At 39.2% G+C, this 27,314-nt stretch overlaps 1 protein-coding gene across 1 annotated transcript; it reads left to right on the forward strand.

Annotated features, from left to right (window-relative positions):
* Window positions 1-1,600: 1,600 nt before the first annotated feature.
* LOC128687654 (uncharacterized) lies at window positions 1,601-27,296 on the forward strand. The gene is made up of 2 exons (XM_070079997.1): window positions 1,601-4,949; window positions 22,910-27,296. Exons 1-2 carry the CDS (start codon window positions 4,425-4,427, stop codon window positions 23,171-23,173), a joined length of 789 nt encoding a protein of 262 aa, XP_069936098.1. The 5' UTR covers window positions 1,601-4,424; the 3' UTR covers window positions 23,174-27,296.
* Window positions 27,297-27,314: the final 18 nt, after the last annotated feature.

Consider the following 27,314-nt stretch of genomic DNA (forward strand, 5'->3'; position numbering starts at 1 on the left):
TGAATTCATCGAAGTCCCTGACTTTATCAGTTTATCAAAGTCCCTGACTATCAGTTCATTAAAGGCCCAGACTTCATTAATTGATCAAAGTCCCTGACTTTATCAGTTCATCAGAGTCCTTGACTATCAATTCATCAGAGTCCTTGACTATCAATTCATCAAAGTCCCTGACTTTATCAATTCATCAAAGTCCCTGACTTTATCAATTCATCAAAGTCCCAGACTTCATTAATTTATCAAAGTCCCTGACTTTATCAGTTCATCAGAGTCATTGACTATCAATTCATCAAAGTCCATGACTTTATCAATTTAACAAAGTCATTGACTATTAATTCATCAATGTCCCTAACTTCATAAATTCATCAAAGTCCCCTGACTATCAATTCATTGAAGTCCCTAAATTTATCCATTTATCAAAGTCCATGACTTCATCAGTTCATCAAGTCCCAGACTTTATCAATTCATCAAAGTCCCTGACTATCAGTTTATCAAAGTTCCTAACTTCATAAATTCATCAAAGTCCCTGATTATCAATTCATCAAAGTCCCTGAATTTATCCATTTATCAAAGTCCGTGACTCCATCGGCTCATCAAAGTCCCAGACTTTATCAGTTCATCAAAGCCCCTGACTCAAAGTCCCTAACTTCATAAATTCATCAAAGTCCCTGACAATCAATTCATCAAAGGCCCTGAATTTATCCACACATCAAAGTCTCTGACTTCACCAGTTCATCAAAGTCCCTGGTGGCAGATGAACCACCTTCACAATAGACTGTCATAATCCCCATTATGTGTGTTATTTACATGACTTGGCATGCATTATGCAATATAACCACAAAAAAATACAGTGGAACCTCGGTTTTCGTTTGCTCTGGTTTTCTTTGAAATCAGTTTTCGACGACTTGTTTTTGTCCAAATTTTGTCCCAGTTTTCGTTCATCACCTCTGTGTTCATTGAGTTGACAGTGGTCCGCAGTACGGAATGTGTCCGCCCACGCCCACACAAAGCATCCCACGCGTTCTGAGTCAGTCTGGCTTTGTTTCTCGTCAGTAAAGGGTGGTACTGATGGTGATAGAGGTTGGTAGTGATGGTGGTAGAAGGTGGTAGTGGGGGTGGTAGTGGTTGTGATGGTGGTAGTGATTGTGGTAGAGGGTGGTAGTGTTAGTGATGGTGGGAGGGTGTAGTAGTGATGGTGGTAGAGGGTGGTAGTAGTTGTGATGGTGGTAGAGGGTGGTAGTAGTTGTGATGGTGGTAGAGATATCCTCTCCTCAATCTCCCCTCCTAGCTGTCTTCCATACACCAGCAAGAGTCTTCAATAAAGGTAAAAGTGATGTTAAATGTTCATTTATCCATTTTGTTAGTCCTTTATATTTATTTCTCATTGTTTCTGTATGTAAAACTATAGTTATTTTCTATAAAATATATTTTTTGTTAATACTTTTGGGTGTTTGGAACAGATTAATTGGATTTACATTATTTCTTATGGGAAATATTGCTTCAGTTTTCATTGAATTTGGTTTTTGTTGGAATTTCTGGAACGAATTAATGACGAAAACCGAGGTTACATTGTAAGTATTATTCCAAGTACTTTTGTGATCTTTCACATTATCAAGGAAACATTTTTGCCCTCAGATAAATAACCTACATGGGTTTAGTGCTTCTCATATGTATAATAAATAAAAATGATATTTTTAGACTTTGAGGCCTGACCTGTAATGATTTTCATTGAAAAGTATTGAAATCAGTAATCTGTACCTTGTAGCTCAGTGATAAAACATTTGGCTCACAACCAAAAGACAAGGGTTGAATCCTGGACTTTTTGAGACCTGTAGGTAAGTCTTGTGAGACATATTTTATATATTCACCTAGTAGTAAATAGATACCAGGGGGTTAGTCAATTTGTGGGTTGCATCCTGGAACAGGACCTAAGGACCTTCAAGGTGGCTCATGGCCTGGTAGACAAAGCTCTCACTTCACACACACTGAGGATCTGTGTTCGGTTCCTGGCAAGGGTGGAAACATTGGGTGTTTCCTTACACCTATTGTCCATGTTCACCCCTTAGTAAAATGGGTACCTGGGTGTTAGTCGACTGGTGTGAGTTGCATCCTGGGACAAAATTGACCTAATTTGCCTGAAATGTTCTGCATAACAAGGGACTTTCTATATACAGTGGACCCTCGACCAGCGATGGCATCGATTAACGATAAATCTGACTAGCGATACATTTTATCGCAAAAATTTTGCCTCGATTAGTGCTAAAAAACTCGACCAACACTATTCGTTCCGTCTGAGATGCGTCCACTTCTGGCCAGTGTTTACAAGCCAGCCAGCCACCGCGGTCGCTTCCAAGCATACAATCGGAACATTTCATATTATCACAGCCTTTTTAGTGATTGCACCTGCAAAATAAGTCACCATGGGCCCCAAGAAAGCTTCTAGTGCCAACCCTACAGCAAAAAGGGTGAGAATTACTATGGATATGAAGAAAGAGATCATTGCTAAGTATGAAAGTGGAGTGCATGTCTCCGAGCTGGCCAGGCTGTACACAAAACCCCAATCAACCATCGCTACTATCGTGGCCAAGAAAACGGCAATCAAGGAAGCTGTTCTTGCCAAAGGTGCAACTATGTTTTCGAAACTGAGATCGCAAGTGATAGAAGATGTTGAGAGACTGTTATTGGTATGGATAAACGAAAAACAGATAGCACATATGATTCAAGTGATCATATGTGAAAAGGCTAGGAAGTTGCATGACAATTTAATTAGAAAAATGCCAGCAACTAGTGGTGATGTGAGTGAATTTAAGGCCAGCAAAGGTTGGTTTGAGAGATTTAAGAATCGTAGTGGCATACATAGTGTGATAAGGCATGGTGAGGCTGCCAGTTTGGACCAAAAAGCAGTTGAAAAATATGTGCAGGAATTCAAGGAGTACATAGACAGTGAAGGACTGAAATCTGAACAAGTGTTTAATGGTGACACTGACAATGTTGTGAAACACTTTAGGAATGTCATAAAGGAACGGGAGGTACAGGCCTCTATGGGCAGATATGTTGTGCGACAGAGGTCCAGTGACTCTCAAGCTGGTCCTAGTGGCATTAAAAGAAGAAGGGAAGTAACCCCCGAAAAAGGACTTGCCACCTCAAGTCCTAATGGAAGGGGATTCCCCTTCTAAACACTAAGACCATCAACACACTCCCCTCTTCCCATCCCATCAATTATCACCAGATCTTCAATAAAGGTAAGTGTCATGTAACTGTGCATGTCTTCTTCAGTTTGTGTGTATTAAAATTAATATTTCATGTGGTAAATTTTTTTTTTCAATACTTTTGGGTGTCTTGCACGGATTAATTTGATTTCCATTATTTCTTATGGGGAAAATTAACTTGACTAACGATTATTGTGACTAACGATGAGCTCTCAGGAACGGATTAATAGCGTTAGTCGAGGGTCCACTGTAGTAGTATGTCACTGATGTCAACTAGGCCTGTATACCTTGTACATGTACTTGTAGAAATAAGGATATTATTATTATTATTATTATTATTATTATTATTATTATTATTACATGTATATTATTATTATAATGGAAATAAGTAAAACTGATGTACTCTTTTGGTGTCGGTATTGCTAATGTGGTAAGTTTATTCAGGTATACACAAATACAGTTACGTAGATTATCTTACATAGCAGCATATGTGTAGTATGTGTAAGAATCTAGGATAACCCAAAAAAGTCAGAGACAAAGTGACTTATTTCCATTGGTGGAAATATTGCCTTAACCAATTTTGTGGTGAAGACACCACTTGTGTGTTGGAGACACCACTTGTGTGTTGGAGACACCACTTGTGTGTTGGAGACACAACTTGTATGGTGGAGACACCTCTTGTGTGGTTGCATCCTGGAGCAAAATGACCTAATTTGCCCAAAATGCTCTGCATAACAAAGGGCTTTCTATATACATGAACACGCAATAGTACATATGTCATTGATGTCATCTAGGCCTGTATACCTTGTACCATGTACTTGTAGAAATAAAGATATTATTATTGCTATTATTATTGTATTATTATTATTATTATTGTGTAGTGAAGATAGTAATTAATGATGGAGATACAGAAAAAAAAATTCACATTTTACTTGTAAGGTTGAAACTTTATCTAACTAATGCTTATTATTTTTTATTTCAGATTCTGAAGATTATACGTACTTTAAATTTCAGAAAAAAAAGATGTTAGAAAGGACAGAATTTTAATTTTATTGAATTGTGTGAATATGGGAAATCCATGATTTGTCACTGGTAGGGTTCAGGAGTTGTAAGTAGAAGCATTACAGACATATCACGTTTCATTTCTGTAAGCAACAGTCGTATTACCTTTGAGTTGACTCTCATATACTTAATCACTAGTCATATAATACTGTAAAGATGACAACTATTCAGGGACTGCCACCTCTCCCCAAAAGTCTTAGTGGTCTTATTAACTTGGCTGGTCGTCGAGATGGCGCTGCTGGTGGTGGTAATGGAGGTGGGGCAAGTGGAAGTGTTAGTGGTGGAGTAGAGCGATACAGTCCACCTGTGAAGCCTAATACTGAACGTTACAGTCCTGTAAGAGCTGATTCACGGACTGAATCACGTATGGACTCTCGCCCGGAATCTGCTCGCTCACACTATTCTGGAGTGGGCTATGGTGCGAGTGCATTTGAACCATATTATGCTAATGGTTCCATGCAGGGATTCACTCCTCGTTCATCACCACGCAGTCACTCAACATCTCCACGCAACCAAAGTGGATGTGGCTCAGGCAATAAAAGTCATAGTCCAAGAGGAAGTCCTCCAGTTCCTGGTTCAATCTCTGGAAATAATCCTAGACTAAGTCCTGCACATGGTCCTCCCAGGCAACGCAGGCCATCCACCTTAGACTCTCAGTTAGCAGTGCTAAGAAAGGAGATGGTGAGTTTTGATATACAACATAATAAACATCTCTCAGTCCACAGCAGAATTCGAACCTGCACACTCAGCATCAAAGTAAACAGTACTTCATCCACACACCCAGGTACTTTTGATGCAGAGTGTGCAGGTTCGAATCCTGCTGTGAATTGAGAGATAATGTTTGTAAATAATTTTGCCCATTTGCAAACTTTTAACCATTTACAATATAATAAAATACAATACAATACAGTAATCCCTTGATATCTGTGGGGATTCATTATTAGAGGTAACACTGAATATCCATCAAAAGTTCGTATAATGCAGTTATGACCCCGTTTAAAAAAAATTGCAGGCTAGTGAGCAGTTGAGGTATAAGAGAGTCATCCCTTTGACTGAGCCAGTCAGTCATCATGTAGAAGCAGGAAGGAATTTTTTTTAACTTAATGCAAAGTACCTGGCCACAGTGGGCAAGCTACAGCCCGTGGGCCATATGCGGCCTGCCGAAGGTTTTCATGCAGCCCACCAAAATCAAGTCATATACTCACGTTATTTGGGGACAAATTGTTAGTAAATTTGAAAAAAAATGTTACCATGCAATGCCAAATAATATTGTGGAATATTAACAGGTTACCCATGAATTTCTGAATGTGGCCCCTGCACTGAAAAGTTTGCCCACCCCTGGTGTGAAGGGAAGCAGGCAAACTTAAAATATTTAAATGAACATTGAAAGACATGATGAGAGAAAATTCTTGGGTATGCACCTTGACAGCAAAGTAAAATTCAGCACTCACATCCAACATGATTTATGAAACAGTGAGAGTTCTTTGAAAAATGTGTTATTCTCTGTGCCTTGGGATTCACAACAGTAAATCACATAAAATCCATCTTAACTTAATAAACATCTGTTGAATAATAACTCAAAAACTATTTGTGTGTGTGTGTATGTACTCACCTAGTTATGGTTGCAGTTGTCAAATCACAGCTCCTGGCCCCACCTCTTCACTGGTTTATCATACTTTTTCTTAAAGCTATGTATGGATCCTGCCTCCACTATATCACTTCCCAGACTGTTCCACTTTGTGACAACTCTGTGACTGAAGAAATACTTCCTAACATCCCTGTGGTTCATCTGAGTCTTAGCTTCCAATTGTGACCCCTTGTTGCTGTGTCCCATCTCTGGAATATCCTGTCTCTGTCCACCTTGCCAATTCCTCTCAGTATTTTATATGTCGTTATCATATCCCCCCATCTTTTCTGTCCTCCAGTGTCATCTCGTCGATTTCCCTTAACCTCTCCTCATAGGACATGCCCTTTAGCTCCGGGACTAGTCTTGCTGCAAACCTTTGCACTTTCTGTAATTTCCTTACATGCTTGGCTAGGTGTGGGTTCCAAACTGGTGCTGCAATATAGGCCTGACATACATGGTGTGCAGGGTCCTGAACAATTCCTTATTGAGATGTTGTAGTGATAGTCTTAGGTTTGCTAGGTGTCCATATGCCATAGCAGTTATTTGGTTGATGTGTGCCTCAGTAGATATACCCGGTGTTATACTCACCCCAAGATCCTTTTCCTTGAGTGAGGCTTGTAGTCTCTGGCTCTCTAGACTGTACTCTGTCTGCAGTCTTCTTTGCCCTTCCCCAATCTTCATGACTTTGCACTTGGTGGGGTTGAACTCCAGGAGTCAGTTTCTGGACCAGGCCTGCAGCCTGTCCAGATCCCTTTGTGGTTCCACCTGGTCCTCATCTGATTAAATTCTTCTCATCAACTTCTCATCATCTGCAAACAGGGACACTTCTGAGTCTACTCCTTCCATCATGTCATTCACATATACTAGAAACAGCATGGGTTTTAAGACTGACCCCTGTGGAATTCCGCTCAACACAGGCGCCCACTCTAACACCTCGCCATGTACCATGACTCGCTGATGTCTTCTGACAGGTATTCCCTGATCCATTGTAGTGCCTTCCCTGTTATACCTGTCTGGTCCTCCAGCTTATGCACAAATCTTGTGTGTGTGTGTGTGTGTGTGTGTGTGTGTGTGTGTGTGTGTGTGTGTGTGTGTGTGTGTGTGTGTGTGTGTGTGTGTGTGTGTGTGTGTGTGTGTGTGTGTACTCACCTAATTGTGGTTGCAGGGGTCGAGTCACAGCTCCTGGCCCTGCCTCTTCACTGGTTGCTACTAGATCACTCTTCCTGCTCCATGAGCTTTATCATACCTCTTTTTAAAGCTGTGTATGGATCCTGCCTCCACTACATCACATCCTGGACTATGCCACTTCATGACAGCTCTGTTACTGAAGAAATACTTCCTATCATCCCTGTGGTTCATCTGAATCTTCAGCTTCCAATTGTGACCCCTTGTTGCTGTGTCCCATCTCTGGAACTTCCTGTCTCTGTCCACCTTGTCAATTCCTCTCAGTATTTTATATGTCATTATCACATCCCCTCATCTCTCCTGTCCTCCAGTGCTGTCAGGTCGAGTTCCCTTAACCTCTCCTCGTAGGACATGCCCCTTATCTCTGAGACTAGTCTTGTTGCAAACTTTTGCACTTCCTCTAATTTCTGTACTTGTTTAGCTAGGTGTGGGTTCCAAACTGGTGTTGCATACTCCAATATAGGCCTGACATGCATGGCATACAGGGTCCTGAACAATTCCTTATTGAGATGTTGGAATGCTAGTCTTAGGTTTGCTAGGCACCTATATGCTGCAGCAGTTTAGATAATGTGCGCCTCAAGAGATGTGCCCAGTGTTACACTCACTCCAAGATCCTTCTCCTTGAGTGAGGCTTGTAGTCTTTGGTGCCCTGGACTGTACTCCATCTGTGATCTTCTTTGCCCTTCCCCAATCTTCATGACTTTGCACTTGGTGGGGTTGAACTCCAGGAGCCAGTTTCCAGACCAGGCCTGCACTCTGTCCAGATCCCTCTGTAGTTCTGCCTGGTCTTCGTCTGATTGAATTCTTCTCATCAACTTCACATCATCTACAAACAGGGACACTTTGGAGTCTATTCCTTTCATGTCGTTCAGAAACAGCACCAGTCCTAGGACTGCTCCCTGTGGCACCCCGCTCGTTACCGGTGCCCACTCTGACACCTCACCACGTACCATGACTCGCTCTTGTCTTCTTGACAGGTATTCCCTGATCCACTGTAGTGCCTTCCCTGTTATCCCTGCCTGGTCTTCCAGCTTCCGCACTAATCTCTTGTGTGGAACTGTCAAACGCCTTCTTACAGTCCAAGAAAATGCAGTCTACCCAGCCCTCTCTCTTGTCTTACTGCTGTCACCCTGTCATAGAACTCCAGTTGGTTTGTGACGCAGGATTTCCCGTCCCTGAAACCATGCTGGCTGCCGCTGATGAGCTCATTCCTTTCTAGGTGCTCCACCACTCTTCTGATAATTTTCTCCATGACCTTGCATACTATACACGTCAGTGACACTGGTCTGTAGTTGAATCCTTCATGCCTGTCTCCTTTTTTAAAAATTGGGACTATATTTGCTGTCTTCCAAACTTCCAGTAGTCGTCCTGTTTTGATAGATGCGTTGAAGATAGTTGTTAGTGATACACAAAGTGCCTCTGCTCTCTCTCTCTCTCTCAGGACCCATGGAGAGATGTTATCTGGCCCTATCGCCTTTGAGGTATCTAGCTTGCTTAACAACCTCTTCACTTCTTCCTCATTTGTATGTATTGTGTCCAACACTTGATGGTGTACCCCATCTCTCTGCCTTTCTGGAGGCCCTTCTGTCTCCTCTTTGACCACTTCTTTGAATCTCATGTTGAGCTTCTCACATACTTTGTAGTCGTTTTTAGTGACCTCCCCTCCTTCCTTATCCTGATTACCTGGTCCTTGACTGTTGTTTTCCTCCTGATGTGGCTGTATAACAGCCTTGGGTCAGATTTGGCTTATGGTGCTATGTCATTCTCGTATTGCCTTTGGGCCTCCCGTCTTACCTGTGCATATTCATTTCTGGCTCAGGACTGGTCTCCTTATTCTCCTGGGTCCTTTGCCTTCTGTACTTCTTCCATTCCCTAGCACACTTGGTTTTGGCCTCCCTGCACCTTTGGGTGAACCATGGGCTCAACCTGACTTTTTCATTATTCCTGTTACCCTTGGGTACAAACTTCTCCTCAGCTTCCTTGCATATTGTTGTCACATATTCCATCATCTCGTCTACTGACTCTCCTGCCAGTTCTCTGTCCTACCGAACCCCATTGAGGAAATTCTTCATGCTTGCGTAGTCCCCTTTCTTGTAGTTTGGCTTCATTCATCCAGGCCTTCCTGCTTTTCCCTCCAGTTGTAACTCTACTATGTATTCGAAGTTTAAAACCACATGATCACTGGCCTCCAGGGTCTTTCATATGTGATGTCCTCAATATCTGCACTGCTCAAGGTGAATACTAGGTCCAGTCTCGCTGGTTCATCCTTTCCTCTCTCTCTCTCTGGTAGTGTCCTTTACGTATTGGTACATGAGGTTTTCCAGTACCACTTCCATCAAAAAGCCCTCCACATTTCTTGGCCCCCATGTAGATCCAAGTTCTCCCAGTCGATTTCCTTGTGGTTGAAGTCACCCATGATCAGTAGCTTTGACCTGCTCACATGATCCCTTCTGGCCACTTCAGCCAGTATGTCAACCATCGCTCTGTTACTCTCATCATACTCTTGCCTTGGCTTCCTGCTGTTCTGTGGTGGGTTAGACATCACAGCAATTACCACCTTGGGATCTCCAGACTGAAGCGTTAGTACTGTGTAATCTCTTGCTTCTCCTCTGCCTCCTCTCTTCAGCCTATTTACCTCATATTCTAGGACCCTTATCCTGACTACTGCAGTTTCGACTTGGGACTCCCAATGCTTCTTCTCCTCCTCCAACCTCTTTTCCAATTTCACAGAAAGCTCTGTCTCCATTTTTTCAGCAAGCTCTCGTAGTTTTCTCTCCCACTCTCGTTCCATCCTTTTGCATTGCTCTTCCATCCATCCATTCTGTGTGTGTGTGTGTGTGTGTTGTGTGTTGCATGGGTTGAGACTCAGCTCCTGGCCCCACCTCTTCACTGGTCACTAGTAGGTCCTTTCTCTCCCTGCTCCATGAGCTTTATCATACCTCGTCTTAAAACTCTGTATGGTTCCTGCCTCCACTACATCAATTGCCAGACTGTTCCACTTCCTGACAACTCTATGACTGAAGAAATACTTCTAACATCCCTTTGACTCATCCGAGTCTTCAATTTCCAATTGTGACCCCTTGTTTCTGTGGTCCCTCTCTGGGACATCCTGTCTGTCCACCTTATCTATTCCTCACAGTATTTTTTATGTTGTTATCATGTCTCCCTTAACCCTCATGTGTCATCAGGCCAATTTCCCTTAACCTTTTTTCATAGGACATTACCCTTAGCTCTGGAACTAGCCTTGTTGCAAATCTTTGCACTTTCTATAATTTCTTGACATGCTTGACCAGGTGTGGGTTCCAAACTGGTGCTGCATACTCTAGTATGGGCCTGACATACATGGTGTACAGTCTTGAACGATTCCTTACTGAGGTATCAGAACGCATTCTCAGGTTTACCAGGCATCTATATGCTGCAGCAGTTATCTGGTTGATGTGTCCTTCCGGAGACGTGCTCGGTATTATACTCACCCCAAGATCTTTCTCCTTGAGTGAGGTTTGCAGTCTTTGGCCACCTAGCCTACACTCTGCAACCTTCTTTGCCCTTCCCCGATCTTCATGGCTTTGCATTTGGCAGGGTTAAATTCGAGGAGCCAGTTGCTGAACCATGCGTCCAGCCTGTCCAAGTCTCTTTGTAGTCCTGCCTGATCCTCATCTGATTTAATTCTCCTCATTAATGTCACATCATCTGCAAACAGGGACACTTCTGAGTCTATCCCTTCCATCATGTCATTCACATATACCAAAAATAGCACTGGTCCAATGACTGACCCCTGTGGGACCTCGCTTGCCATGGGCGCCCACTGTGATAGCTCATCACGTACCATGACTCGCTGTTGCCACCCTGTCAGGTATTCTTTGATCCTTTGCAGTGCCCTTCATGTTATACATGCCTGATCCTCTAGTTTCTGCACTAATCTCTTGTGAGGAACTGTGCCGAAGGCCTTCTTGCAGTCTTACTTCTGTTACCTTGTCATAAAACTACAGCAGGTTTGTGACACAGGATTTGCCTTCCATGAATCCGTGCCAGTTGTCATTTATAATCTTGTTCTGTTCCAGGTGCTCCACCACTCTCCTCTTGATAATCTTCTCCATGACTTTGCATACTATACACATCAGTGACACTGGTTTATAGTTTAGTGCCTCATTTCTGTCTCCTTTCTTAAAAATGGGGACTACATTTGCTGTCTTCCATACCTCAGATAGTTGCCCAATTTCAAGGGACGTGTTGAAAATTGTAGTTGGTTGCACACACAGTGTCTCCGGTCCCTCTCTAAGGACCCACAGAAAAATGTTGTCCGGTGTCACCGCCTTTGAGGTATCAAGGTCACTTAGCAGCTTCTTCACTTCCTCCTTGGTTGTGTGTATTTCATCCAACACTTGTTGGTATATCCGTTGTGTGTGTGTGTGTGTGTGTGTGTGTGTGTGTGTGTGTGTGTGTGTGTGTGTGTGTGTGTGTGTGTGCATGTGTACTCACCTAGTTGAGGTTGCAAGGGCCGAGTCCAAGCTCCTGGCCTCGCCTCTTCACTGGTCGCTACTAGGTCACTCTCCCTGAACCATGAGCTTTATCATACCTCTGCTTAAAGCTATGTATGGATCCTGCCTCCACTACATCACTTCCCAAACTCTTCCACTTCTTCCTTACTACTCTGTGGCTGAAGAAGTACTTCCTAACATCCCTGTGAGTCATCTGTGTCTTCAACTTCCAACTGTGTCCCCTTGTTGCTGTGTCCCATCTCTGGAACATCCTGTCTTTGTCCACCTTGTCAATTCCTCTCAGTATTTTGTATGTCGTTATCATGTCCTCCCTATCTCTCCTGTCCTTCAGTGTCGTCAGGTTGATTTCCCTTAACCTCTCCTCGTAGGACATACCTCTTAGCTCTGGGACTAGTCTTGTTGCAAACCTTTGCACTTTCTCTAGTTTCTTTACATGCTTGGCTAGGTGTGGGTTCCAGACGAGTGCCGCATACTCCAATATGGGCCTAACGTACACAGTGTACAGGGTCCTGAACGATTCCTTATTAAGATGTCGGAATGCTGTTCTGAGGTTTGCTAGGTGCCCATATGCTGCAGCAGTTATTTGGTTGATGTGCTCTTCAGGAGATGTGCCTGGTGTTATACTCACCCCAAGATCTTTTTTCTTGAGTGAGGTTTGTAGTCTCTGGCCCCCTAGACTGTATTCCATCTGCGGTCTTCTTTGCCCTTCCCCAATCTTCATGACTTTGCATTTGGTGGGGTTGAACTCCAGGAGCCAATTGCTGGACCAGGTCTGCAGCCTGTCCAGATCCCTTTGTAGTTCTGCCTGGTCTTCGATCGAATGAATTCTTCTCATCAACTTCACGTCATCTGCAAACAGGGGCACTTCGGAGTCTATTCCTTCTGTTACGTCGTTCACAAATATGTGTGCGTGTGTACATGCGTGCATGCGTGCATGCATGCGTGCGTGTGTGCATGCATGTGTGCGTGCGTGCATGCGTGCGTGCATGCGTGCGTGCATACTGGCAATGAAGTCTTGATCTGAAGAATTGGAAAGGTAGCTGCCAGTGCACTTGGATATTCAGAAGACAGATGTGAGAGTCGCCACCTTGCTTCTGTACGAGAGTACCATCTCTCATTCCTGCCTCCGTCATGGATAGAAATACCAAATATGGATAAACTTCATGGAGACAGTGTGTATTTAGGAGAGAGAGTGATTAGTCTAGCAAGTGAGGTCTTGACATATTTCTTCCTGCTTTTAACCAGAATAAATCTCAAAATTGGCTCACCTGCTTACACTGTTAACATTTTGTACATTAAAGTAAATAAAATTGATTTTCTCTCAAGTCTTATATTTGGACTAGGTGGAATCTGCAAATATTGCATTGCATTTAAGTTTATTGGTGGGATATGCATCAAAATTGGTGCAAGGGATGACTGTATTTAAAATGCAGTACTGTACTGTATCATTATTATTATATTAAACTTTTATGGTAAAATATCCTTTATAATTGTACTATATAAGTTATTCTTATAATCAGTTTATAAAATACATTATATTTGCTTTCAAAGTGAAATTTGGAGTTTTTATTGTTTAAAATGAAAAATGACTTAAGAATTTTAAGAAATTTAACCATTTCATCAAGAAAAAGTGAATTATTGCATGTATATATTTACCTGTAAATGACTTGATTATACTACAATGTTGTTTATATATCGTTTTTCCTTATCAGATCACATATCATCATAGGATGCATTTATTGTATATATAATTAAGCCTATTATATTACAGTAATTTGAAACAAAAAATTTAAATCTCTGAGTACTTTCAGTGTCTCTTGCTTAATTTTTCATTATCTCCCACTTCCATTTTATTATTATTATTATTATCATCATCATTATCATCATTATCATCATCATCCCACTTCCTTTATAAAGTTCATATTACCATCCTAGGAAGCAACTCTTAACATTAGCTGGTGAAAGGCTTTTAATGTAAAGAATTTTAGCTACGTTGCCCTTCCTCATTACCTCCTGTCTGGCCTCAGTGGATTTAGCTCTTTTCCATGGATATTCAATTCAATTCAATTCAAAGTTTATTCTCTATAAGGATTACAATGCTGAGTTTACAGAATTTGGTTATTGTGTGGTTTACATGTAGTAAAATAATAATTACAGAGTGTACCACTAGAACACCTAGCATGGCTAGGCATTTCGGGCAGACTTATATTAAATCTTAAGTTTAAAATCTTACAAAATTATGAGGTAAGTTGGTATTATGGCTAAGTGACTAAATACTAGTTGTGAGTTTAGCAATGTGAATGCTTTTGTTTTGGCACTATACATAGTTTCAGTATTGGAGTATCACAGGCCAACTTATGACTAGTTAAGATTCATTATTTTGAGATTGAGATTGATATTTCTGTTTATGGTCAAATGGGTGAGTGAGTGTAAGTGTGAACCACCAGGTGGTATTCGTATTATTAGTTGACAGGGTGTATCAGGGAGATAAGATGTTTTCTGATGGTAGTTTTGAAGGTGATGAATGTGTCTGCAGTTTTGGAATTTTCAGGTAGGGTTTTCCAGATTTTAGGGCCTTTGACATACATTGAATTTTTATAAAGGTTTAGTTGGACACGGGGAATGTCATAGAGATGTTTGTGTCTGGTGTTGTGCCTGTGGGTTCTGTCACAACTAGTAATATCTTAGGTTAGTTGCATTGACACATTCATGTCTCTAGCATGTTTTATCATCTCTGTGTAGTCCTTAACCCTTTGACTGTTTTGGTCGTATATATACGTCTTACGAGCCAGTGTTTCAAACGTATTTATACTCAATAATTCTAGCGGCTTCAAATCAAGCAGGAGAAAGCTGGTAGGCCCACATGTGAGAAAATGGGTCTGTGTGGTCAGTGTGCACCACATAAAAAAAATCCTGCAGCATGCAGTGCATAATGAGAAAAATAAAACTGGTTTTTGGGATTAAAGTGCCGACTTTGAGGTGTGTTTTCATATAGTATTTATCATTGTATTCTCGTTTTCATGGTCTCATGTGATAAAATGGAAAACATATTACAGAAATAGAGATGATTTTGATTAGTTTCATGATGAAAACGACCTTGAAATTGAGATCAAAGTAGCGGAAATGTTCGATTTTTACCAATGTTCAAGAGTAAGCAAATCACACCATACATCCAATACATGTCAACTGGGGAGTCTGATATTCTTTTACTAATGCACTGATATTATTTATACCATTTTTACAATAATGCAGTAGTCTGCATAACAGTAAATTTTGTATTTTTTTGTGTGAATAAAAAATCAAAATAGAAAGCAATAGTAATATAAGAGGGGCCTAGAGATGTGACTAATGAACAGAAGATATGTTATTTTAGTGCCAAGAATGTCTATATTGTTTATTCTGGACCCTATTTTGAAATTGGCATCTTTTTTAATTTGTGTGAAATTGGCCAAATTGCCAATTTCTGGCCACTTTATTGGGTAGTTCAAATTGGTAAATGGGCAGTTTCTTGTACTCATTTGATAGAAAAAAATGGAGTTCTAAAGAAATAGCTATGAGTTTGGTCAACTGGAACAACAGAATTGGCCAAAAACAGGGCTCAAAGTCGGCGAAATCGCCCATGCGCATATGCCATCGAGACCGCTAACTTCGTGGGAGTGTAATTCCACAAGTTTTCGACCAAATTTCATACATTTGGTGTCATTACCATCAGGAAAAGATTCTGTCATTTCATAAGAAAAAATAATTTTTTTTTTCCAAAAATTTTGCAACAGAATGACAGTTTCAGAAAGGGGCTTGCGATAGTCAAAGGGTTAATGAACCTTACAGACTTATCGTTAATTAAAGCTTTCCAGAAATGCTCTGCATAACTTTGGGCTTTCAGCATGCTCTCAAATGTCACCCATTTCTGTATGGACAGTGTATCATGTTGAAATAAACTTGTATTGTATTAAACTAGAGAATGGGCAGGGATTGCTCCCATGGCAAATGAGTAGTAAGTGCATAAGCTACTGAGCCAGCTGGCTACAATAAGATTCATTCAATTAGGCACATGTATTTATGCAAGTAGCTTTATTTATAAAGATATCGACTGAGGTCTGTTACTGTTATTCATGATTAGAGAAGGGAGGAGGATTCAAACCCACAGTGTATAATTTTTTTTTGTTTTTTAAGGGGATGGGGACAGACTTGTACTTATGAACCACCAATTGTGCACCTTACTTTGATTTGGGCACGGTTTTTTTAGGGGGTATCTCTAATGACAGATAATGGATGATTCACTAGGAGTTCAGGTATTATATTACCATACTAACTGGATTGCATTACTTCATTCCCGGAAGTTATACAGTGCACACGTGGCAAACTTTGTTTGCTTTTGACATTGACTTTTTTTTTCAGCTAAATTTGGACAAAGGCACCTCGTAATTGCACTAACAGTGCAGATAACTCTTGTTATGTGTGTGTGGATAATTGACTTTTGCATTATAAAAATGTGCTGTAACTGCCATGATTAGAAAAGCCTATCACCTTTACTGTGGCTGCAGGACTGGAGATGAAGCTAAGAGCCAGACCCCACACACATGCATGTGGGTGGGGCCTGGCTCTCCACACACGTGGGTCACATCCTGGGACAAAATTTACCTAATTTGCCCAAAATGTTCTGCAATAAACCTTTGGCAGTGGTTGAGTCAAAAAAAGAAATCTGTGTCCTTTGCAGCACCAGTGGTGTGGAGGGAGCCAACACATATGCAAAATGTGTAAACAAATTTACTTGGAAATTTTAGCCAGTCACTTGTTATTATGGTCATATTCATTGTCAGCACCCCACAAACTTTTTTTCTCTGAAGCAAATTTTTTTTTTTTTTAAATTTGTTTGGGAAAGGACTAAACCCATTGAGAATTATACAATGCCTGAGGTAATTATGGTATTGCACTATTGTAGTCATGTAGAAGTGCTAAACTCATAAGAGGTCATACTGCACTTGGGGAGTGGACTTTAGCTGCTTGGTGGAACTCATCCAGTTGCTTTATATCATTATTTATTTAGAAATTTTGAGCATACATACAGAGGTACAAAAAAAAAATACAGGTAAGAGCAGCATGCCAAAGCCACTTATATGCATAGCATTACGGGCTGGCTTAAAATTAACTTAAGATTAACTAAGCAATGATGAAATCAGTGATAAGACATTATTGTAAACAGATAACTATAAAGCACAAATGAGTATTACAAAGACAGCTCATATGGTTGCATGCATTGCTGTTCATTCAGTAGAATGGAGTATTCTGTTAGGTAGTGTATTTAAAAAAAATAACAAAGTTAGATTGGGTCCTAGGTTTAACATTTATGTGATATAATTGTGAGTAACATTTTGGATATACAATTTATAAGGTTCAGTTATTCAGTATTTATTTGGTTTTGAGTGAGTAAGTGAACTTTGAGAAGAGACTTGAATTTGTAAACAGGTAGTGTTTCTTTTATATTTACAGGTAATGAATTCCAGATTTTAGGGCCTTTTATGTGCATTGAGTTTTTGCATAGCGTGAGATGGACACGAGGAACATCAAAGAGTGATCTGTGCCTTGTGTTATGGTCATGTGTTCTGTTGAGGTTGGCAAGGAGATGTTTGAGGGGAGGGTTAATATCAGAGTTAAGTGTTCTATGTATGTAATAGGTGCAATAATAAGTATGGATGTTTTGTATGGTGAGTAGGTTGAGTGTTTTGAATATTGGTGGAGTGTGTTGCCTGTAGTGAGAATTTGTTATCATTCTAACTGCAGCCTTTTGTTGGGTAATTAGTGGTCTGAGATGGTTAATTGTTGTTGAGCCCCATGCACAAATTCCATAGGTGAGATAGGGGTAAATAAGAGAGTGATAAAGGGCCAGGAGGGCTGACTGTGGAACATAGTACCGTATCTTCGATAGTATGCCTACAGTCTTGGAAATTTTCTTAGAAATTTGTTGTACATGTGTATGAAATTTGAGTCTATTATCGAGGTGGATTCCTAAGAATTTTCCCTCTGTTAGCTTTGTGATAGGTGATCCGTTTATCGTTATGTTAAGAGGTACATCTGTAGCTCTGTTACCAAACTGAATGAAGTAGGTTTTGTCAATGTTTAGTGTAAGTTTGTTAGTCCTCATCCAGGTAGATATTTTCTGTAATTCGGTGTTTACAGTATTGGCTAGCGTGACTGGGCTCGGGTGAGAGAAGACGTATGTAGTGTCATCTGCAAAAAGTGTGGGTTTGAGTAATTGCGAAGCATTTGGTAGGTCATTTATGTATAGGAGAAAGAGAAGAGGGCCAAGGACACTTCCCTGTGGGACACCAACTGTAATTGGTTGTGCGGAAGAGCTTGCCCCATTTGCGTACACATATTGGCTTCTGTTGCTGAGGTAAGACTTGAGGTAGTTGAGGGAGTGCCCTCTAATACCATAGTGTGACAATTTTACGTGGAGCAAGTCATGGTCAACTGTATCAAAAGCTTTACGTAAGTCAATGAAGATCCCCAGTGGGACTTCTTTTTTCTCTATTGCATTGTATATATGTTCTAGCATGTGTATAATAGCATCATTAGTATTTTTATTAGGCCTGAATCCAAATTGGCAGGGGTTGAGAATGTTTTGGGAGATGAGGTAGGAGTAGATTCGTTTATGAATTAATTTTTCGAAGATTTTTGAGAGAGGGTGTAAATTGGATATTGGCCTATAGTTATTCAACTCTGTTTGGTCTCCTCCTTTATGGATCGGGGTGACCCTTGCTATTTTGAGAACTGTAGGGAAGGTGGAGGATTCAATGGATTTGTTAAAGAGTGTTGCAATGATTGGTGATAGTACTTGTGACGCTTTTTTGTATATAAAGGGTGGTAAGGTATTTAAATCTCCTGCCTTGTTTTTCAGTGCGTTGATAATAAGGGAGACTTCGTATGGGTTAGTCGGAGCTAGGAACAGTGTGTTCGGGTAGTTGCCAGTGAGGTAGTCATTTGGTGGGGTATCTGAGCTTGGGATTTTATTGGCAAGGTTTTGACCTATAGTGGAGAAGAAATCATTGAGTCTGTTTGCTGTTTCTGTTGGTGGGAGTTGGGGTTCATCTGATTTTGCTAATTTTATTTCGCTATGTCGTGATATCTTTTTTGTTCCCAGAATTTCTGATAGGGTCTTCCAGGTCTTTTTTATATCACCTCGTAAGTTGGATAATCTGTTCTCATAATACAATTTTTTTGCCCTTCTTATCAGGCTGGTTAGGATTGACGAGTAACGTTTTGTTTGGTCTCTGGTTATGTGACCCATTCTGTACTGTTTTTCATATCGGTGTTTTGTATTTATGGATTTGAGAATGCTGGGTGTTAGCCAGGGACTGTTCAGTCTCTTAGCTGTCATCTGTTTAGTTTTTTTAGGGCAGTGCTTGTTATAAAGGTATTGGGTCTTTTTTAGAAAATTATTAAAACATTCGTCAATATCTGTATAGATTTCTAGCTCAGTGTGCCAGTCAATGTTTGTTACTGCTGTTGTGAAGTTATTAATGGCTGCCTCATTGTGAAGTCTGAAGGTGACTTTAGTAGTGTCTTGGGGTATTTTACCAAGAGTTGTTATGAGGAAAGTAGGGTAGTGGTCTGTGGTATTATCTGTAATTATGCCTGATTTTAAAGGGGATATGGTGTTGGTCCAGATGTGGTCAAGTAGGGAAACACTAGTCTCTGTAACTCTTGTAGGTTTTGTTACTGTTGGTAGCAACATGCAGTTACTCATTGTGTTTGTGAATTCAGTAACGTGTGGGTCCTGGTCTTGCAGGAGATTTATATTGAAGTCACCTGAGAGTAGTAAGTGATCTTTGTTCATGCGTGCATCAGTTATCATACTTCCTAGGTTTTGACTAAATTGGCTAATGTTTGATTGTGGAACTCTGTAGATGTTTATCACTGTGAGAGGTTTTTGTAGGTATTTGGATTTGAATTTAGCTATTATATATTCCCCATGTTCATCCCTTGTGCAAGTATTAGTGATACATTCTAGTTGGTCTGAGTAGTATATAGCAGTGCCACCCCCTTGTTGGTCTGGCCTACAGTTGTGTATGGCTGTGTAACCAGGAATGGCATAGACATCTGTAGTATCAGGCTTTAGCCAGGTTTCAGTTAGTGTAATGATGGACATATTGGCATGCAAGGAATTTAGTAATGCTAGGAGGTCATCATAATGCTTGCTTAAAGATCTGATATTGTAGTTAAAGATAGTTATGTTGTTGTTGGCTCTGAGAAGTGCCTTTGATTGTTCTGCTGTGTAGTAATTACAGTAACTGTTTGAATCATTTAAGTCATTAAATAAGAGGTTGGTATCAGGATCAATGCTTGTAATCATAAGATTTGTAGTGAATCTATAGTTAGAATTAAGTAAAAAATAAAGTAAATATTCTAAAGCTAAAAAAAAAATAGCACCTGAATTATTTAACAAATGTAAAAATAATGAGCTAAGGTAGTTTTTTAAAGCTAAAATAAAGGAGACAATATAAAAGGGACTAAAATAATTTGTGGTGAACAAATAAAGTGATGATCAAATAATGGAGCTTGGGAATATGATAGTAGGTAGTACTTTAAAGGTAATTCTTTAAAGTTAGAATTATAATATAAAATTATAATATAAAAGGGACTAATATAAGTTGTGGTGAACAATAAAGTGGTAATCAAATAAATGAGCTTTGGAGTATAATGGCAAAATAGTGAACTTATTAACTTTAGCACCTGAGAATAGCACCTTGATTATTTTAACAATTGTGAATATATGAGCTAAGGTAGTTATATAAAGCTAAAATAAAGGGAAAAAAAAAATATATATAAGGGACTACAATTAAGTAATGGTAAACAAGTTAAATGGACAGATAGTCACTATGAAATAATATTGGTTTAGGAGTAAGATCTGATTTGTAATATTAAATAAGTTGAGCAGTTTATTGCACAATAAAAAATAAAAAAAAAAAAAAAAAAAAAATGAGGTAGTTGGTACTAGCTAGCAAAAGATAGTTTTGGTACTTGCAAAAAAGTAATTGGAATATACACTAATTGCACACACAATAAAAAGTGACTAAAAAAACAAGTAGTGGTAAACAAAATTAAATGGACAGGTAAGAACAATGAATAATATTAATTTAACATAAAATTATGAGCAATTAATAGCAGTAAGAAAGAAGTAAAAAAGTATTGGAGGTAGTTAGCATTAGCTTGTGATGAAAAAAATAATAAAAATAATAATGCACAATATAATAGTAAGGTACACTATATGCACCACACGTATATATGTATTAAGGGCACTTATCTAATCTGTTACAGAAATGACAGCTTTTCTAAGGAAGGTAGAGAAATCGTCTTCGTTTGAGATAGTATATTGTTGTCCAGCTGATGTTTTCCTTACTAGTATTTTCCCATCTCGCATGAAACACTGATGTATTTTGTTTTCCTGTTTAAGTTTTCTCAGCCTGAACAGAAGGTTTTGACGTTTTCTTGTTAGACACTCATTTATGTACACTCCATTTTTCATTGTAATTGCTGATTTAATTAGGTCCTTTCTTTTATCGTATGAATGAAGTCTGATCATTATACTGTGTTTACTTCCTGGTTTTCCTAACAAACGTGTTTCTTTGATTTCATTGTTTTGCACGATGACTTGTACGTGGTCCTGTATTATTCTGACTTGTTTCCTTAAGACACTTTCTGTTCATGTTCACCTAGCAGTAAAATAGGTACCTGGGTGTTAGTCGACTGATGTGGGTCACATCCTGGGACAAAATTTACCTAATTTGCCCGAAATGTTCTGCACAGCAGGAAGCTTTCTATATAGCAGTATGTCATTGATGTCAGCTAGGCCTGTATACCTTGTACATGTACTTCTAGAAATAAAAATTATTATTATTATTATTATTATTATTAAGGCACAGATATTTATTTCTTGTGCTAATTGTTATTGTAGGAGATATTAGCTAAACAAATATGTTTATGAGAGGAAGGTTGTATATTTATTGTGCACTCAGCCAGTTTTTTAACAATTTGCTTCTAAAATTGATGTCCAATGCAAAACCCACTTAATATTAATCACTGTAAACTATTAATTATCACCCAACTATACTGAGCAGCTATACTTAATTTTTTTTTTTTTTAACAAGTCGGCCGTCTCCCACCGAGGCAGGGTGACCCAAAAAAGAAAGAAAATCCCCAAAAAGAAAATACTTTCATCATCATTCAACACTTTCACCACACTCACACATAATCACTGTTTTTGCAGAGGTGCTCAGAACACAACAGTTTGTAAGCATATACTACCTATAAAGATACACAACATATCCCTGCAAACTGCTAATATCCTGAACCCCTCCTTAGAGTGCAGGCATTGTACTTACCATTTCCAGGACTCAAGTCCAGCTATATAAAAATAACTTTATTATTTTGGTTAATACCTGGGTTATACCTGGAGAGGGTTTTGGGGGTCAACCCCTTCCCCCCCCCCCCCCCCCCCCCGCGGCCCAGTCTGTGACCAGGCCTCGTGGTGGATCAGGACCTAATCAACCAGGCTGTTATGTAGCCATTATCATTATCTTATTAATTCTATTTTTTTGTTATTATCTTTAAAATTGAAATTTGTTACCAGAATAACACTAGGCATCTTGAAACAAGCTTTAAAATCACTCTGTAACTAGAGTATTTTGAGGGGTAGCTTCATAAAGTTTCTTATGACATCAAAATTTAGTGTATTTTATTTGTAGCATATTTCTGACACTCTAAATCACAAACTCTCAATACTGTGTATGAAGATATTAAGCAGAACAAGCTTTTATCAGTACAGCACAACATTTTATTCAAGATGGAGGGCAATTTTTTTTTTTTTTTTTTTTTTTTTGAACACATTGGCCATTTCCCACTGAGGTAGGGTGACCTGAAAAAGAAGGAACACTTTCATCATCATGCACTTCATCGCTGTCTTGGCAGAGGCGTACCAATGCTGCAGTTCAATTTTATTTTATTATTATAATCAAGGGGGAAACGCTAAACCCGGAGGATTATACAGCGCCTGGGGGGGGAGATGTGGAAGGCATTCAGGCTTAATTCGGGGAACTGGAGCACATATCCAATTCCCTAAATCAAGAGCCCCTCACCAACATCAAGGAACCTTCCTTGAGGGGCTACAGTTCAAAAAAGGAAATGTCCCAATAAAAGTTTGTTCTACATAATGTTCTCAAACCCACACCTGTTGGCAGTATGTCTGTACATTCAACCTGCAATATTGTTTATCCTTAGAACCCTTAAATACAATAAATTACTTGAAATTTCTCCCTTAATCCACAATGCAGGTTGGTTTGCGTCAGCTGGATATGTCACTCCTTTGCCAGCTATGGTCACTTAATGAGTCCATTCAAGAATTCAAATTGCTTATAAACGAGCGTGCAGCCACTGCGTTAGACTGGGGTGGTGGAGACACTTCAGCAGAGGATACAGACGATTACTATGGAATCCCAGTGAGGCGTCCTAACCCTTACCTTCACCCAGTACCTGAGCAATATCCCCAGCTGTCACCATCATCTTCGGAATCTAGCCTGGAATATGGTAACATCTAGAATGCACATTCTTCATTGTGCTATTTTCACAGTGCAATTACTTCTCTTGTTGATTAATTATATGAGAATATAATTTATAAGTTTCAAATACAGTACTAGGGTATTTTATGTATGCATGTGGCAATAGGCCTACATTTTTATTTATATGTAAATGAAGGATACTTTAAATGCAGCTGTATTGGAATTATTTAATGCATTTTTATGTTATTACTTATGTTGACAAGTAATTAGAGTAACACATTTCTAGAGTAAAGTCCCAAGTTGGTTTTACATATTTTTGTTAGTGTTAGTTATAATACTTTAGTATGTACTTCACATGTACTTTAACTTAAATCATATGCAATTTGTAAACACCTGTAGGTTGAATACATAAGGTGTGCTGTTATATTAGTATAGAATTTCAACTCCTGAACCCTGTAATTTGTTTCGTTCACTTTTGATACTACACTCCTCTAGTGTTATGAGGATTAAAAGCTTTATGTGTTGTATTAGATTAATAGTAATTGACAATGTTAGCTGTTAACCTGCCGTTATTTTGTGAAGTCAATGGAACATGAAGACAGTAGGATGGCACAAAGGTCACGATGTGTTCCACCATGGCTGGAGAGATCCAGTGGTGGACAGCAAAGTAAGAAATACAGACAAAGCCTTGTAGGGCAGCCCAGAACAGTTATTTATGTAATGAGCCCTAAAGAACTTGAGGTAGCAGCAATGACAGCATTAGAAAGAGAACCAGTTATGGATCAACATAACAAGACTGCTGAACAAGTGAATGTAGTGAGTGTAAATTTAAATAGTGATGCAATGTGTGCAAGTGAAAGACAGCCTACACAAGATATGTCATAAGTGTTGCATGATACTGGTGTTCCTGGCTTAATGCAGTAGAAACATTCCAGGCTCATGGCAGCTACACTAAGCTCACTCAAGCAATCAACACTTAATTTCACATAATAAGAATTTCTTAATACCCTTTGCAAATCATGTTGATCACATGCAACAAATGCATATTTCACACATGGAATAAGTGATAAAATTGGGACTTTGCACGTTATTGAACCTGCATTATGCTAGGGGAAACTTGTACATTTAAATTTCTCTGTCACATATTTTCCTTCCAGATAGTTTTTGAAGCTCTTTTACTGTTATGCAGCTTGTTTTAGTATGTGCAATAAGCAAAACTTCTAAACCATCACAAGCATACATGTACCAGCTTCAAACTTCTGAATTAATTTGTTCAACAAACAAACAAGTTTTATTTTTAAAATGTACATTATTTTTATCAACTTTTGTAACATTTCACACATCTTAAAAGTTGCTGGAGATATAGATCATTTTGGGCCAACTAGAACCAGAGCTTAAAAACTACTGGACATTATATAATTCTGTGGTCAGGCTCTACTTATACAGCAGGTTAGGTTCTGGGCTACTGCTGTAAAGTGAAACATAACCCTTTCTCTTTTTTTTTTTCTTTTTTTTTTTCACTTTTAAATACATATAAAAGCCTGATAATATGTTTACACCATCATATACATTAAGTGAGCAATAGAGCTAAGCCTAAGAATTACATACAGAGTACACACATTATTTAAAATATTTTTTGTCCTTAGTTTATAGTGAATGGTAAATATATATTTTGTAGGAAGTATGAATAAATGACAAATGGGTATAATTGAAAACTGCTACATTAGTGAAATACCATAAAGGAAAGCACTTTAAAGTTGGGTCCCCTGTATCTGAATGCTAAGTTTAAGTTGTTTAAAGGTAAGATTATTAAATGTAATGATAATTTAAGTAACAAAACTGTATGTTAAAACAGCAATATTAATATGTGCATGAGGATCATTCCTGAGTTGATTCTAGATATACAGCTTACATTAGGCACATATGGGTTTGGGGTATTTCCTCTTTGAATGGATATCTGAACTGTCATATCTGTGCACCTCTGGTAGGACAGTGATAATGTGAATGATGGTGAAAGTGTCTTTTTTGGGTCACCTTACCTCAACGGGAGACGGCCAGTGTGTTAAATTTTCTTTTATGGTAGACTGTCATTTAACATGGTTTTGTTTGGCATGTTTTGGTTATAGCACTATTGAAGAATTGCGCCATATTTTTGTACAACGCTTTGTAAAATTAACTTAACACGGTTCAGTTTGCGGGAGGGGAAAAAATTTGGAGCATGCGTCACCTGCAGAATACACTCTGCACCACTTAATTTCATCTTAATTAGGGAAAAGGCCTTGCAGTTGTTTAAAGCAGTGTGTGATAAGGAAGGAATGCCTGAAAAAGTGCTTATGTTTAACACAGGCTGGTTCCACAACTTTAAGTTGTGTAATAAGTTACATAATATTAAGTTTTCTGGTGAAAGTGCTTCAGCTGATCATACAGCAGCAAGTAATTTTCCTGCTGAATTGCAGGAAATTATTTTTGAGGGTGGCTATGAGCCATATCAAGTGTTTAATGCTGACGAGACAAGTGTTTTTTGGAAGAAAATGCCAACACAAACTTATATTAGTCAGCAAGAGAAAAGTGCACCAGGCTTCAAGACAGCAAAGGATCGTTTCACCTTGCTCCTTTGTGGTAATGCATCAGGTGATTTCAAGTGTAAGCCCATGGTTATTCACTGCTCTAAGAATCCTCGTGCTTTGAAAGGTGTAGATAAAAACACCTTACCAGTAATTTGGAGGTGAAACCAGTCAGCATGGATGACAGAGGAAATATTTATTGACAAGTTTAAGCATCACTTTATTCCTGAAGTCAAGTTTTTCCTGCACAGGAAGAACCTTGCATTCAAGGCTCTCTTCATTCTTGATAATTCTTGTACTCATCCACAAGCTTTGTTGGATGTGACCCCACATGTAAAAGTTGTATTTTTACCTCCAAATACAACATCTCTAATACAACCAATGGATCAGTGAGTCCAGAGGAAATGTTGGCAGAGCTCGATGCACAGATACAAGGGAGCCACATAACAGAAGATGAAGAAGAACCTGAAGAGAAACAGTTAACATTGCAGCAGTTATGTGAGCAGTTCCATGTTGCTACTAAGCTAGCAGACTTTTTCACTGAAGAGGATCCTGACAAATCTAGAAGCAGTGATTTAAAACGGGGTCTAGACCAGCTGATGATGCCTTACCGTCAGCTGTATAATGTACTGCAGGGTAAAAGAGCCCAGAGATCCATTACAAAATTTATGCACACTCCAATACAGCCATCAACTTTAGTACCAGAACCTCTACCATCCACTTCTGCCGACAACCAACAACCATCCACCTCAACCCAGTAGAGCACACCGTGCATATCCACTCTCTCCACAATCGTCCACAAACACCATTACCCACAATTTAAGGTAAGCAATACTGTTATTTCTATTGTATTTTAGTCTTAAGCAGTAATATATCACGACACTGAGCTACAATTACATATTCACTTTTATTTTTGTAAGATCTGTTGGTCTAAAAAAAGTTGTTTGGCTTTTTGTTGGCTCCCAGGAATGTAACCCTATTTCTCCCATGAGTTCTTCAGTTTGTCTAACACAGTTTTAACTAAAATGGCATTTTCAGGAACGTAACTACCGTGTTAAATGATGGTCTGCTGTATATCAGATTCAGGAGGTGAAACTTTCATAATCTTCTGGTAGAGAATTCCATGTCCATGGTCCTTTCATTGACATGGAGTTTATACTCGAGTCGAGTCAGATTCATGGGATATCAAACAGATGTTTGCTTCTTGTGTTATGTCCATGCATTTTGTTGGAGCTCTCCAAGAAAAGTTTTAGCACTGGGCTAATATTTGTAGTGTGTGACCTGAGTAAATAGTATGCACAGTAGTAAGTGCAGATGTTTTGTATGTAAAGTAAAATTTAGCATTTTGAATAGTGGGAGTGCATGTTGTCTTGAACTTGACTAAGTGATCATATAGCAGATCTTAGTTGAGTGAGTGGGTTTTAGGTGCTGTGCTCTAACAGATCCCCATGTAGATTTACCGTAAGTGAGGTAAGGCTAGACTATAGAACAGTATAGAATGAGCAGTGGTATTTGAGGTACATAGTGTATTTCTAAAAGAATGCTCACTTTTAGATATTTTCTTAGATTGGTGATCGATGTGTATGTTCAATTTTAGTTTGTTGTTATGATTTGTA

The sequence above is a fragment of the Cherax quadricarinatus genome, unplaced genomic scaffold (genome assembly GCF_038502225.1).
Source record: "Cherax quadricarinatus isolate ZL_2023a unplaced genomic scaffold, ASM3850222v1 Contig70, whole genome shotgun sequence".
Lineage (NCBI taxonomy): Eukaryota > Metazoa > Arthropoda > Malacostraca > Decapoda > Parastacidae > Cherax > Cherax quadricarinatus.